Source organism: Siphateles boraxobius, unplaced genomic scaffold, assembly GCF_051911475.1.
Source record: "Siphateles boraxobius isolate OS27281-9 unplaced genomic scaffold, OSU_SipBor_1 9, whole genome shotgun sequence".
NCBI classification, from domain to species: domain Eukaryota; kingdom Metazoa; phylum Chordata; class Actinopteri; order Cypriniformes; family Leuciscidae; genus Siphateles; species Siphateles boraxobius.
In genome coordinates, this window is record NW_027509219.1 from 16,777,785 (window position 1) to 16,792,136 (window position 14,352).

At 42.8% G+C, this 14,352-nt stretch overlaps 1 protein-coding gene across 1 annotated transcript in view; it reads right to left on the minus strand.

Moving 5' to 3' along the window:
* Positions 1 to 879: 879 nt before the first annotated feature.
* Positions 880 to 14,352, minus strand: part of hmcn2 (hemicentin 2) — a 149,402-nt gene continuing 135,929 nt past the window's right edge. Inside the window, exons 76-82 of the mRNA XM_077224262.1 lie at positions 9,638 to 9,763; positions 9,427 to 9,555; positions 8,929 to 9,240; positions 8,678 to 8,797; positions 8,410 to 8,536; positions 6,635 to 7,139; positions 880 to 1,394 (exon numbers count right to left, since the gene is read on the minus strand). Of these exons, the coding sequence (XP_077080377.1) occupies positions 6,761 to 7,139; positions 8,410 to 8,536; positions 8,678 to 8,797; positions 8,929 to 9,240; positions 9,427 to 9,555; positions 9,638 to 9,763 (1,193 nt within the window). The 3' untranslated portion in view covers positions 880 to 1,394; positions 6,635 to 6,760. The remainder of the gene's footprint in view (positions 1,395 to 6,634; positions 7,140 to 8,409; positions 8,537 to 8,677; positions 8,798 to 8,928; positions 9,241 to 9,426; positions 9,556 to 9,637; positions 9,764 to 14,352) is intronic.

Consider the following 14,352-nt stretch of genomic DNA (forward strand, 5'->3'; position numbering starts at 1 on the left):
CTGGCAGATCACTGCACAGATCAGCAGGCACTGTGAGCTCGCTGCAGATCGCCGTCCCACCAACACCGGAGAGAGAAGCTCGTCTCATAGAGCGAAGTCAGAGATGATTGTGGAGTGAAGAAATATTCTTGGCTCCGAAGCAAAAACATATCTGCATGTTGCCGAGCGTCCTCCTTTTATACCCACGAGGTGGGCGGAGTTACGCTATGCAAATTCCGCAGACCCATGGCATTTGATCGCCATTGGCTCGTTTTGTAATACTCAAAGTCGATAGGTGTTCTAAGTGAAACCCCCATTCGTCGTCATCCGACGTAACTCGGAGTGACTACGAAAGGGAACTGTGATGTTAAATGAATAGGCCTATGTCTCTGGTAGGCTTGAGTGGACTTTATAACACATGTGATTCAAGTGGATTTTTTCTGCTGTTCATAAACAACAACATTGAAAAATGTAGCCTGCAAGGTATTACTTTTGCACTTTTTTTTTTCTTGTGATCTTAAAAACCCTTTCATCACAAGGCCTATGCTTATGCTTGTAATTATTTTTTGTAGAAAAATAAAACGCTAATGTGCTCATGTATGACTTTTTTTTTTTTTTGCAATATTTTTTCCCACCTATGAGTTGGATCAAATAGCCATTTGAAACCAATGGAAAGCAACCCATTGATGGGCACTACTTAAGCACTGCTGGAAAAGCCCACTTGTTTGATACTTGTAATCTAGAACAAATGTGGCCATTAAAATAAAAACATACCCTAAAGCAGGAATATCCTAACATATTTTGTGCAACGATTAAAAAGGTATGATATTTAGTGATAGCTTGATTTTTTTTAAAAGAATTTCATAATCTACATTTTAGTTTCAAGGAATGATGAGCAGAAAGGGCACAACCATATTCATGTTCACATACACATCACAAACACACTTGCAGTGATTCATACGCAAACAAACTTGTTTACATATAAGAGTACATTCATTAATGTACAAGAGCATACCAATACAACATATGAAAAATATTGCTAGGTAAATACATCTGAAAATACCAGTAATTAATTTTAATGCAAGAAATTAGCTGGTGATCATGTAACGCTGAAACTGAAGTCTAGCCAAAATGTCAGAAATGTTTGTCTTTTTTTCCTTCTTCCAATTTTTGCAGCATATTTAATACTGGATGAATTAAAAATATCATGAAAATGCAGAAATAACTGCACAACAGGGAAAACAAAAGATTTGAAAACATCTAAAATATTTTTCAAATAAAAGTAATATTAAAAGGTGCAATGTATTTATTATCTGAATGATAATTCATGAATCCAACATTCCACTCCACAACAGGGCACATAAATAGGCGGGAATTGAGTTCCCTTTCAAGGGAACTTCGAGCTGCGTCAAACGCTGCGGGAACGCCCCTGCGTTGTGCGTCATGAAGCACGTATGGAATCAGCCCAATGGAGAGATGAAACGTCATAGGCGGGTGACGTCATCGACCAGGAAACTATAAAGCACCCCAAAAACACAAGCGCATTAGCTTCTGTGCTTTCAGTCGCGCTACATGTGAATCTGTCCCTGTGTGATATTGTCTGTCTTACATACCCTGCACCACACAAACAATTTATCCCTATATATATATATATATTGAGAGATTATGGCGGACGAACAGCAGTTTAGAAAGTGTGTTCCTCCCTGCTCGCGTTATTTAACGAGCGGGGATACACATGATCTTTGTGTTGTTTGTTTGGGAGTTCAGCATGCCCAGTTTGCTCTCGAGGGAGCAGACTGTGAGCATTGCGAGCGTTTGCCGTTAAGGACGCTCCGCTCCCGCCGGTCGCTCTTTGAGGAGAGCGGTTCGGTGCGCGCTCCCCGCGGTTCGGGTCCCGCTTCTGCCGAGGCAGAGCGGCGGCGCTTATCGTGGGGATCGCAGATGGATCTCACAGCGGGGTTTGAGACGGGCTCTGCCTTATCTCTCCCTTCACCTGTGAGATCCAGTGCCTCAGTCCCGGGTTCGGAAGCACGCGCTGCGGTTTCTTCCGCTCGGGCTGAGGCACCAATGCTGCAGCTATCCAGTTCTGAGGAACTTGATGTTGTTAGTGTTGAGGGAGATGTGGAGGATTCGCCACCCCACACTCCTGAGAGTGATGAGCTTATGGAGGTGTTAACAAGAGCTGTTGAAAAACTTAATATTGAATGGCCAGTGACTAGACAGGAGTCTGTTTCTAAATCAAAGTTGGATGAGAGATTTTTGCCGTCACGTGTGCAGCCTCCACGCCGGTGCCTGCCGTTTTTCCATGATCTCCACACCGAGGTGTCGAAATCATGGAGAAAACCGGTGTCATATAGAGTGTTTAGTCCCCAGACTTCAACATACGCTAATATTATGGGAGCCAAGGCTCATGGTTATGGTGCTTTGCCTCGTGTGGAAGAGACGCTTGCGAGCCATCTCTCCCCCGAAGCAGCATCATCTTTTAAGGCACCGGCATTACCCACCAAGCCTTTAAGAAACACTTCGGCTTTAGTGGGTAAAGCATATTCGGCAGCAGGTCAGGCTGCGTCATGTCTGCATACTATGTCAATCTTGCAGGCATACCAGGCTGATCTGCTAAGGGACATGAGTGAGAGTGAGGAGGTCAGTACTGACGTAGTTCGTGAACTGCGTCAGGCTGCTGATTTATCCCTGCGTGCCACCAGAGAATCGGCCAAATTAATGGGTCGTTCTATGGCAGCTCTGGTGGCCGCAGAAAGACATTTGTGGTTAAATCAGACTAATATTAAAGAGAGAGAAAAAGCTTTTCTTTTAGATGCTCCTCTTTCTCCCATGGGGTTGTTTGGTGATGCTGTGAATTCAGTTATCGATAAATTCCAAGAAGAAAAGAAACAAACTGCAGCTGTTAAAAAGTTTCTTCCCCTTAAAGTTCATGTCCCTGGGGCTGCTGGGCGGGAGCAGCCCCGGCCGTCTTCGAGCTCATCACATAGAGCGCAGCAGAGGCAGAGTGTCGCGTCTCGTGCTCCCCCTGCTGGACAGTGGGCTCAGCCGCGACACTCTCAGCCGAAGCCTTCTCCCAGTAGAACTGATCTGAGGACAGTTATATTGGCTAAGAAGGCTTCGGCTAAGAAGAAGTCCTGACGCCAAGCCGTTCAGGATGCTGAGGGTGGTCCCCACCGAGGCGGAAAGGTGTTCACCTCTTTTTACGGTGCCCATTCCTCCTCGGTGCCCTCAGGGGCTCGTTCTGCCAACCCCGCCTTTATGCCGGGGCACAGACGATCCCAGCGAGCGCTTTCCCGAGGGACGCTCGCACCCTCTGAGGAGGGTCTCAGAGCGGTCAGACCAGTTGTTCCCTGCCGGTGCGCCGTTACAGGGCGCTGCGTCTGCTGCTCAAGTTACACCAGAGGCCAGTCTCGAGAGGCTGGTACCCTTAGTAGAATTTCTGGCAGAGTGGAAAAGCCTTCCAAAAATATCTCATTGGGTCCTGCAGACAGTAGAAAAGGGTTATGCTATCCAGTTCAGGTGTCGTCCACCAAAATTCAGAGGGGTTCTGCACACAGTGGTGGGCCCCGAGCAGGCTCTGGTATTGGAACAAGAGGTGAAAACGCTCCTTCAAAAAGAGGCTATAGAACGGGTTCCTCCTCCCAGTTTGGAGTCAGGTTATTACAGCCGATATTTCATCGTTCCAAAGAAGGATGGGGGGTTGCGTCCAATTTTAGACCTGCGCATATTGAATCGCTCGGTAGGGAAGCTAAAATTCAAGATGCTCACTATCAAGCAGATCGTGTCTCAAATCAGGTCCGAGGACTGGTTTGTCACGATAGATCTGAAGGACGCATACTTCCATGTGTCCATCCTTCCACAACACAGGAAGTTCCTGAGGTTCGCCTTCGGGGGCGAGGCGTACCAGTACAGGGTTCTTCCGTTTGGCCTAGCTTTATCTCCCCGCACTTTCACGAAATGCATGGATGCAGCACTAGTGCCTCTGAGGCTTCAGGGCATTCGTATTCTCAATTACATCGACGATTGGTTGATTTTAGCCCAGACCGAGCAGATGGCGGTTCGGCATCGAGATGTCGTCCTAGCTCATATCAGAAAGTTGGGGTTGAGGCTGAACGCAAAGAAAAGTGTATTATCTCCTTCCCAGAAGACCACTTTTCTGGGTGTCGTTTGGGATTCGGTATCGATGCGGGCGCGACTCTCTCCGACCCGCATCGCTTCGATTCTCTCAGCTGTGAAACAAGTGAAGCTAGGCCAGCTACTCACTGTCAAGCAGTTTCAGAGACTGTTGGGTCTGATGGCAGCAGCGTCCAACGTTATACCTTGCGGCCTGTTGTACATGAGACCGCTACAGTGGTGGCTCAGGACCAAGGGATTCTCCCCGAGGGGAAATCCGCTCCGCACGTTCAAAGTCACGCGGCGCTGCCTTCGTGCTCTGGTCATGTGGAGAGAAACTTGGTTCCTATCCAAAGGTCCTGTGCTGGGGGCTCTTTGTCGTCGCATAACGCTAACGACGGATGCTTCCCTCACAGGGTGGGGGGCGGTCATGAGTGGTCGCCCAGCCCAAGGTCTGTGGCAGGATCATCATCTTTCGTGGCACATAAATTGTCTAGAGATGTTGGCTGTGTTTCAGGCTCTGAAACACTTCCTAACAGACCTGAGAGGCCATCATGTGTTAGTTCAATCAGACAACACGTCGGTGGTCTCTTATATAAATCATCAGGGGGGCCTGCGGTCTCGCCGGCTTTACAAGTTGGCCCGTCAGATCCTCCTGTGGTCCCAAGGGAAGCTACTATCTCTGAGAGCAATGTATCTCCCTGGGTATTTGAATGTGGTAGCAGACTCCCTGTCGAGGCAGGGGCCGAGGCCAGGGGAATGGAGACTCCACCCCGAGGTGGTGGAGCTCCTTTGGTTGAGTTTCGGTCGCGCCGAGGTGGACCTATTCGCTTCCAAGGAGACCACTCATTGTCATCGGTGGTTCTCCATCACTCTTCCAGCCCCCCTGGGGTTGGATGCTATGGTGCAGCCGTGGCCGAGGTCACGTCTGTACGCCTTTCCCCCGATTGCTCTGTTACCAGGAGTTCTGGAGAGGGTCCGCCGGGACGGGGTCAGTCTACTACTAGTAGCCCCGTTCTGGCCGGCCCGAGTATGGTTTGCGGACCTGATTTCTCTCCTGGACGGTTCTCCTTTGGAGCTCCCGGTCAGGAGGGATCTACTCTCCCAGGCGGGGGGCACGATACTTCACCCCCGCCCAGAATTGTGGAAACTGTGGGCTTGGCCTCTGAGGGGGCCCAGCTCATAGACTCCGGTCTCTCAACCGAGGTTGTTGAGACCATTCTTAACTCCAGAGCTCCATCCACGAGGAAGCTTTATGCCTTGAAGTGGAAACTTTTCACTTCTTGGTCTGGAGAACACCTGCAGGACCCAGTTAACTGCCCAGTGGGTGCAGTGCTGGAATTCCTGCAGGAGCGCTTCTCCACAGGGTTATCCCCCTCCACACTAAAGGTGTATGTGGCGGCACTAGCTGCTTACCACGTCCCTTTCAGTGGAGTTTCTCTTGGGAGACACCCGCTTATAACTCGTTTCCTCCGTGGCACTTTGAGGCTGAGGCCAGCAGTTCGTACGAGGGTGCCGACTTGGGATCTGGCCATTGTATTAGAAGGTCTTTCCCTAGCTCCTTTTGAACCTATCGAAGAAGTTCCCGAGAAGTTTCTCACTTTTAAGACTATCTTTTTGCTTGCTATCTCTTCACTAAAAAGAATCGGAGATTTGCAGGCTCTGTCGGTTTCACCCTCGTGCCTGGAATTTGCACCTGGCATGGTTAAAGCTTTTCTGCATCCTAGACCAGGTTACGTTCCTAAGGTTCCTACTAATATTGTTAGACCTACGGTTCTGCAGGCTTTCTGTCCTCCTCCATTTATGTCATCGGACCAGGAGAAACTTAATTCACTCTGCCCTGTTAGGGCATTAGACGCTTATGTCCACAGAGCTGCCCTGTGGAGGAAATCAGAACAACTTTTTGTATGTTTCGGGCCACCCAGGAAAGGGTGTCCGGCGTCTAAACAGAGAATGAGCAAGTGGGTGGTTGAGGCTATCTCACTTGCTTATGAGTCGGCTGGCCAGCCTTCACCTTTGGTTGTCCGAGCTCACTCTACCAGGAGTATGGCTGCTTCTAAAGCTCTTTTGTCGGGGGTTTCCCTGAGTGATGTTTGTGATGCGGCTGGATGGTCTTCACCGCATACTTTTATTAAGTTCTATGACCTAGACTTAAGCTCTACCCCTGGGGCACAGGTGCTCTCGTCCTCTGTGCGCTAGTCTCACATGACGGTCATTTGGTCCTATGGCGACGTGGGTATTCGCGTTCCCGCAGCGTTTGACGCAGCTCGAAGTTCCCTTGAAAGGGAACGTCTCGGTTACGTATGTAACCCTAGTTCCCTGATAGGGAACGAGACGCTGCGTCGCTCCGCCATACTCCCGGCACTCCCGTTAGCGCTTCCTTCAAGCCTATCAGAAGCTAATGCGCTTGTGTTTTTGGGGTGCTTTATAGTTTCCTGGTCGATGACGTCACCCGCCTATGACGTTTCATCTCTCCATTGGGCTGATTCCATACGTGCTTCATGACGCACAACGCAGGGGCGTTCCCGCAGCGTTTGACGCAGCGTCTCGTTCCCTATCAGGGAACTAGGGTTACATACGTAACCGAGACGTTCATTTACAAATGCTTCTCCTATGTCCCATAAAGCAACAGTACATCAGGGACTGAGTTTGCAATCTCGCAAACTCAGTAGGGGTATTTAGATATGGAGATGTAAATAATAAAGATACTCTGGTAGGTTATGCGCCCCTGGTCTGACAGCGTAGTGGCTTGTACTCTAATTCGCACCAGTCCGGGCCAGTCTAAAGGCTTTACTGTGAAAATGATGCCCCTTCCTGCTTCGTCCTTGATGCCAAATGGCCTCTCTCCATTTTCTCCTCCTTGCTCCAGGATGGTGAAGGATGTGTTGTCTTGGAGAACGCCTGACTCAGAGAAAGCTGACAGACGGGCCACGTTGTGGTGAGCTGGTATGCCCAGAGGAAGAGTGAGGAGCTTGTACTGGAGCAGAGGAAAAGAGCCTGTGGAGCCACAGTCCAGTCTGGAAGTGCAAGGTCTGTAGCAGGTGCTGGGGTCAAAGCAAGACAGCAAATGGTCAATAAGAGTGTGATATAAAATAAAAGGAAAAGTCTTGTGACAAAGCATGTTGCAAGTACTTAGAGTTGTCCTCTTTGTATTCAGTTTTAATATAGTTTTAAAAACATTTACTATTTTTAAGGAAAACAATGCCTAAATGACTAGTGTGTACAACCATTACTTAAAAACATTTTTCAACGTTTTTAAATTTTTAATTAATTATTAGATCCTAAATATCAGTTTTTTGGGGAACCACTACTACTACTATCAATTACTACTACAGTGACAAATCGAAAAAGCAATGGTATCTCTTTAGCCAATGATCTGAATTTGTTTTTTAAACACTTTAAAAAGCCATTTTTAAGCACGGTTATTGAGGGTTTTAAACAAACACTGAGTCCATCTGGCTCTCTGAAATTATATCTTCTTAATGTGACTAAACAGCTGAAAGCTACACCTTTTATCAAAGCTCCTGGACAAGATGGCACCTGTAGTAGAACCCTTAGACAAAGATAGGGCTTAGATTAAGCCAGGATTAGACCTTAGTTCAATTAGGGCAATTAAGTAGATTTTTAAACGTGCCTTAGAAAAAAAAAACATTACTGGTGTGCATCTTGAGACAAAACAATGGCACTGACATATTTGATGATATGCTTTCAGTTAAAATAGCTCAAACATGGATTTTAGTCTGGAACTGGGCTTACTGTAAGTCTTGTCTGTGAAACTGGGTGTAAATCTCTGCGTGGAGTAACTCAGTGTGGTGTTACCTCAACTATGGAAAACCTCTGTTATAGTCCCCCATCCCTAAGTGTCTCACTCTATTAATGATTCTCGGCCAATTGCATTAACCTCATTAGTTATGGAAGCCTTAGAAAGGGAGGTTAAGTTAAACAAGTAAAGTTAGACCCCTTACAATTTGCATATTGTGCTAAAAGAGGCATGGATGCTAAACTGTTCCGGATGATATGGGAGGCACATTTTCCAGACTGTTTGTTGATTTCTCCTCAGCGTTTAACAAATCACATTATTTTAGCAAAACAACAACAACAACAACAACAACAACTTGTTAATGAATTTAATGTCAATCATGGATGAATGATTATGGATTTTGACAGGAAGACAGCAAAGGGTCAGGGTAAATGGAGACTTATTAAACACTTTATACAGTGTTGTTAGTTTATATACTATACATTTATGCAACTTTTCAATAATTTCATTCTTTTACTCAGAATTTGAGTAATTACATTACAAACAGTTCTCACCCTGGATTGCGTCCTCTTTGGTAGCTGGTGGGGCAGGGTGTGTCAAGACACTGATAACCCCCCCGTGTGTTAAAGCACATTTGGTTTGGTCCACACTGGACACCTTGCACAGTGCACTCATCAACATCTGCAATTAAATACGATTTTTAGACTGTTTATTGCATGTAAAAAGCATTATAAATCGGAATATGTCTTTTTGGAAAAAAAAAGTTTATGAAAGCCATAATTTATCAGTATCATCAAGCATAAAAAAATATTAAAGACTAACCTTTGCATGTTCGGCTATTGGATAAAAGCTGGTATCCTGGCGGACAGGTGCACTGGTAGCTTCCTATTGTGTTTCTGCACTCATGCTGGCAAGGCTTTCTAAATGCACATTCATCGATATCTTTGGAAAATAAATTATACATATATATATATTTTTAAATCTTTTAAATTACAGGTTTAAATATATGATTTAAAATGAAGCATAAATAAATCAATAAAATAAAATAAATAAAAAGTGATTATGTTACACACCTATGCAAGTCCCATCCTTGCTGGTATATCCAACTGGGCATTCATGCCTGGGACGTCGTGAAGATCCGAGATGCTCCGGTAAGACTGAGCGGTGAGTGAGGTAAGGTCTCTCTAAAGTGGATACCAGCTGGGGCCGCAGCCTGGCTTGTACCCGGGTACTGTTGGTAAAGATGTGCCCTCTCTCAAGCCCAGCACAAGAGCGACCATCACCCAGAAGAACAGTCCCTGGTGGGCACAGACAGCGGAAGCTGCCTGGAACATTACGGCACTGAAAAGCACAAGGGCTGGGCACCTGCGTACATTCGTCAATATCTGCAAAGCCATAAATAACTTAAATTAGTCTTACTTTAACAAAGTTGGACATTTACTGTACATGTTAATTTACATAGTTTAACTGTGAGTGTCAGCCAATTCACTGACTTTCACTACTTTGGTAATATCACATTGCACTGTTAATGTATATGTGTGGCATTCCTTGATAATGTTTATGAACTTCACCTAAGCAAGGTCGACCCAAGCCTTGAGAGCGGTAGCCTCGAGGACAAACACATCCATACCCACCAACCGTGTTCTGGCAGATTTGACTGTAGCGACACATGTGACTGCCGTCCTGGCATTCATCTATATCTGCGAGCAACAGAAAGTTATGTCTCATTTCAAATATTCCCATTTGTTAACGTAACAGGGTTTTAATTGAGTGACTTCTTACCCACACACACTCCATTTTCTGCTGTGGTCATGCCAGCTGGGCAGCTGTCAAAACACTGATATCCTCCATCTGTGTTTCGGCACTGCTGGTGTGCTGGACACACGTTCCTCAAACACTCGTTTATATCTGATAATAAACAAGCGTAAATTATTGTAAGCAAAAAACAAGCTTACTAAGCTACAGTATTGATTCTGTTGATTTCTACTGAGCTCAATATTGCCTGTATCATCCAAAAACTTCTATTTATGTGTATTCATTTGAATTTCTGATTACACTATTTCAATTGTCCATTTTAGACATTCTACTAGCTATAAGTAACTTTTCAACTACGTCAACTGTCATTAGAGCAGTAGCGGAGTGGCAATCGGGAGAGTCTGGACTTTGTAGGTAGTGAAACACAGGCTAATCAGAAAGCACTAACGAAGTGCAGGTCCAACCATGTCTACGATTTTCAAAAATATAGGGGGATCAGTGAGCGGCCCCTCCCCAAATGGCATAGCCTGTCGGCCTATGATGTAAAGCCATCGAACAAATCTTTTTTTCCTCGTCACGCTTTGAAGTCTAACATTAACAGACAGTGTGTGAGTGAGTATAAATGATGGAAAGGCAGAAAAGAAAAGGGAAAGGTGGTGCTGAGAAGGTCAGATTCAAAAGGAAAAAAAGTATGGAGGAGGCAGCGAAATGCTCCAAAATAACGGAAATGTTCCGGGCATCAACGAGCAAAGATACTACAGGTGAAATAAGCTAAAGCACCTAATGTCACAGCTAGGCACAGATGGGAATTAGCACCAGCTACCAGCCAGCCAAAAGCTTGTGAAATTTGAAAGTAGCTTGGTGGTAAATATGAGACAAATTAATGGTTTACTATTGAGTGGCTCTTGAATATGTCCTTCAGTGGTTGGCAGATGTTCCTAGTTTTAAAAAGAGTAACTTCCCTTGGCAGCTGCTATGTTAAGTGTATAGGGATTATGACGCTAACACTAGCAGAAGCTAATGCATGTTCGAGCAAGGTGACCGTGAAAATTTACCCTTTTCAACAGGGTGACGATGACGCGTTTTAACAGTTTTTTTATATTTTCATTTTTAAAAATATGTATTTACATTTATAACACTATACTTTATATTATATTACCTTTGTATTAAATTACAAAAAATAGTTAATGCTGCTGTGAGGGTGTTTCTAATACAGCGGCTTTGGGAGTGATGACAAATTGACATATTTCTCTCTTCTGACTGCTGTTATCAATCTCTCGCTGTTTTTTTCATCTTTTTGAAAGTTGTGGAGGGTATTAACTCCTTTCTAAGTGCATAAAACGCATAGAACAAGACCTAAGACATGACATGGCATTGCCAAGGTAGCACTTTCACTGGATCTAAACAATCAATCGGTAACACTTTAGAATACTGTTTCTTACTTACTGCATAACTAATACGGAATTACTGAAGAACTAATAGGTAATTCATTAATACTTAAGTCACTACAGTTAACTACTAAGAGAGATGTGTTAACTAATCAGTATGTAATAGAATTTTATGATTGTGTTAAGTATCAGTTAGTTAATCAAAAACTAATTAATTTTGTCATCACTCCTGAAGAACTACTATTAATGATCTACTAATTAAGGTTTAAGAAAAATAACTATGAAGTAACTACTAATGAACAGTAATACACAGTAGTCACTACAATAATCCGGGTTTTTTTAGCAGTGGAGTTGTGGATTAAGTACACAAATCAAGTACTTGAGTAAAACTACAGATACCCCAATAAAATATTACTCCAGTAAAATTATAATTAGGCCTATTATTCAAATTTACCTGAGTAAAAGTACAAAGGTAATTCATTTTTCAAAGTACTTATAAAGTAAAAAGCACTGATCAATGTCAGGGTTCTGTCACTTCAGTCTAGTCTATTTCTTGGTTTTATGACAGAGCCCTGACACTCCTGTTTTGTCTTGTCTGTGTGCCTTGTTTCATGTGCTTTCATGTCATGTTTTGTGTGAACACGTGGCTCATGAGTTTTCATTAACTGCGTGTTCATGTCTTGTTTTGTGTTAGCACATGGCTTGTGATTTGTTTTACTGGCCATGTGCTTGTTTTTGTCATGTTTGGTGTGAGCACATTACTTGTCATGTGTTTCCTTGTGTAATGTGCTCTCCTGTCAATTGCCTAACCCCGGCCATCTTGTTACAAGACTATGGATTAATTTGCCCCACCTGTCTTTCTCATTACCCTCTTTTGTTTGCTTCCCTATTTATTCTCCTTTATTCCTGTGTTGGTTCGTCGTATGTACACTGTGTGTTTCCCTGCTGTGTGCTCAAGTCATGTCATGTCATTCTATTCTGTCTTGTTTTCCCCCTCGGGGTAGTTTTTGTTTGTATTTTGTTTGTTTTTTATTATTAAAAAGCCCATCAACTCTGCACCTGAGTCCTCGCCCCTTTCACCACCCCCACACCTGACATTCAATGTTTTTTATTTTATTTTTTTCCTAGACAGTTTTAGTCATTCTTTAGCACTAATAAGAAGGATAAGTGCAGATAGGCTATTTACCTATAGGCTATATATTGATCTGCAAATAAACAAACTTTTTATTTCATTAGCAAAACTTATAATAATGTACATTACACCTTATTATACTTAGTTATTATACATTTTAAACTTCTTTTGCACCATTCAAGTTCTGGCAATATCATGGTAGCCTACATTAAAATTTTACAGTGATTTTGTGACAAGAGCGCGGCCATTTGCATCCTCTTCTGGAGGGGTCCTCAGCGCCGCAAATATGGTGCAGTTCTTCGGCGAAATACAGGTTTGTGTACGTTTTATTTAATCAATAAAATCATTACTGTGCTTTGAATCATTTTATTTTTATGCAAGGCAACATACAAGGACGCGATGTCAGTAAGCCTATAGCTAACGAATCTGTCTATTTTGCGTGATGCTTATTTTTTTATTTTATTTCTATACTAAATCTATTTACATCAGATGTAAAAACATGTTCTCGTGCACTGTTTGTTCATGGGCAGGTTATGGAGTCAGTCAGCGCATCTTTCTGCTATGAGTGAAACGCAGGGTGGCGGTGTGAAGTTAAGCAGTTTCACCGCCGAACACGAGCCCAGCTACCGCAGGAGATCCAGCACCACTACCATGGACACGGAAGAACAGAGACCGCTTGATTACACTTGAATTGCTTTTAAAGGTTTAACTTTTGATTGTGAAATGATTGTTAAATGAGTTTAAATGTAGGCAGTATTGTACATGTTAAAACGAAATAAAATATATGCTGTATTAAGAAATGTTCTCATCTGAAATAAAGGAAAATCATGTAGTCTGAACGAGTCATTGGCGTGTATTTTACAAAGGTTAAGATGATTGTTAATAGTGTTTTTTTGTTTTTTTACAGTAAGTTTGATTTGAGTCAGAATTAGGCTATGTGGTAATTTATTAATTACTAATGGGTTCCCTATATTTTCACTTTAGAATACTGTTTCAGGTTATAAGTAATTCCTGAAGAATTATCTAATAATTCTTTATTAATTACTTATACGTCCCCTATATTTTCACCTTTAGAATACTGTTTTAGGTTATAAGTAGCCTAATAGAGTGCCGAAGTTATGACGTCACTTTGTAGGACAACTCGGAAGTTAGCGGCACATGGGTTCCCTCGATCAAAAAGCTATGCATTTTCCCCATAGACTTTTGGAAAATCGCAAAAAATAAGATCTGTGTTCAACAAAGAGTTGTGACCCTTACATGTTTTGTCTGTCAAGATAATCTTGACAAGTTAATCCAAAATGTATACATTTTGAAGCCTATATAAAGTTTAAAAAACCACAAGCAGACACAATAAAGTTTAAAAAACCACAAGCAGGTTATACCTGGTGTGTTTTATGTCATAGATCAAAACGTGAAAATATTTAGAGGTTTTGTTAACCACAGACCTTATTTCAGGCGATTTAGCAAAAACCCATTCAAAACCCCATAGACTTTAGGGCGAGGGAACCGGAGGGTTCCAGGGTACCGGAACTCACTTCCGCGTTTTGGCCTACAAAGTGACGTCATAACTTCGGCACTCTATTCCTGGATAATTTTTTGATAATTCTTTATTAATTACTAATGGGTTCCCTATATTTTCACTTTAGAATACGGTTTCAGGTTATAAGTAATTCCTGAAGAATTATCTAATAATTCTTTATTAATTACTAATAAGTCCCCTATATTTTCACCTTTAGAATACTGTTTCAGGTTATAAGTAGCCTAATTCCTGGATTATTTTTAGATAATTCTTTATTAATTACTAATGGGTTGCCTATATTTTCCCTTTAGAATACTGTTTCGTGTTCTAAGTAATTCCTGTAGAATTATTTAATAATTATTTATCAATTACTAAGTTTCCCTTAGTCGTTGCCTCAAATACATGAATTTCCTTAATGGCATTCTATGCTGAGGAAAACAGACACACACAGTACTGTATATAAAATATAAAAAACTAATCTGAGGTGTTATGCCAAGGCAATTGAGTGGGGTTCCTTTCTGAAGTTGATTTCTTACAGAACACACTCACAAACCAAACAGGCAAAAACCTCTTTGACATTTATATGTATTTGTTAAAATTGTATTTTCATAATACTACTTCTATTAATAACATTAGTAAATAAGGAAGGTCACAACTGAATGTAGTTCACTTTCAAGGGAACTCGAGCTGCGTCAAGCTGTGG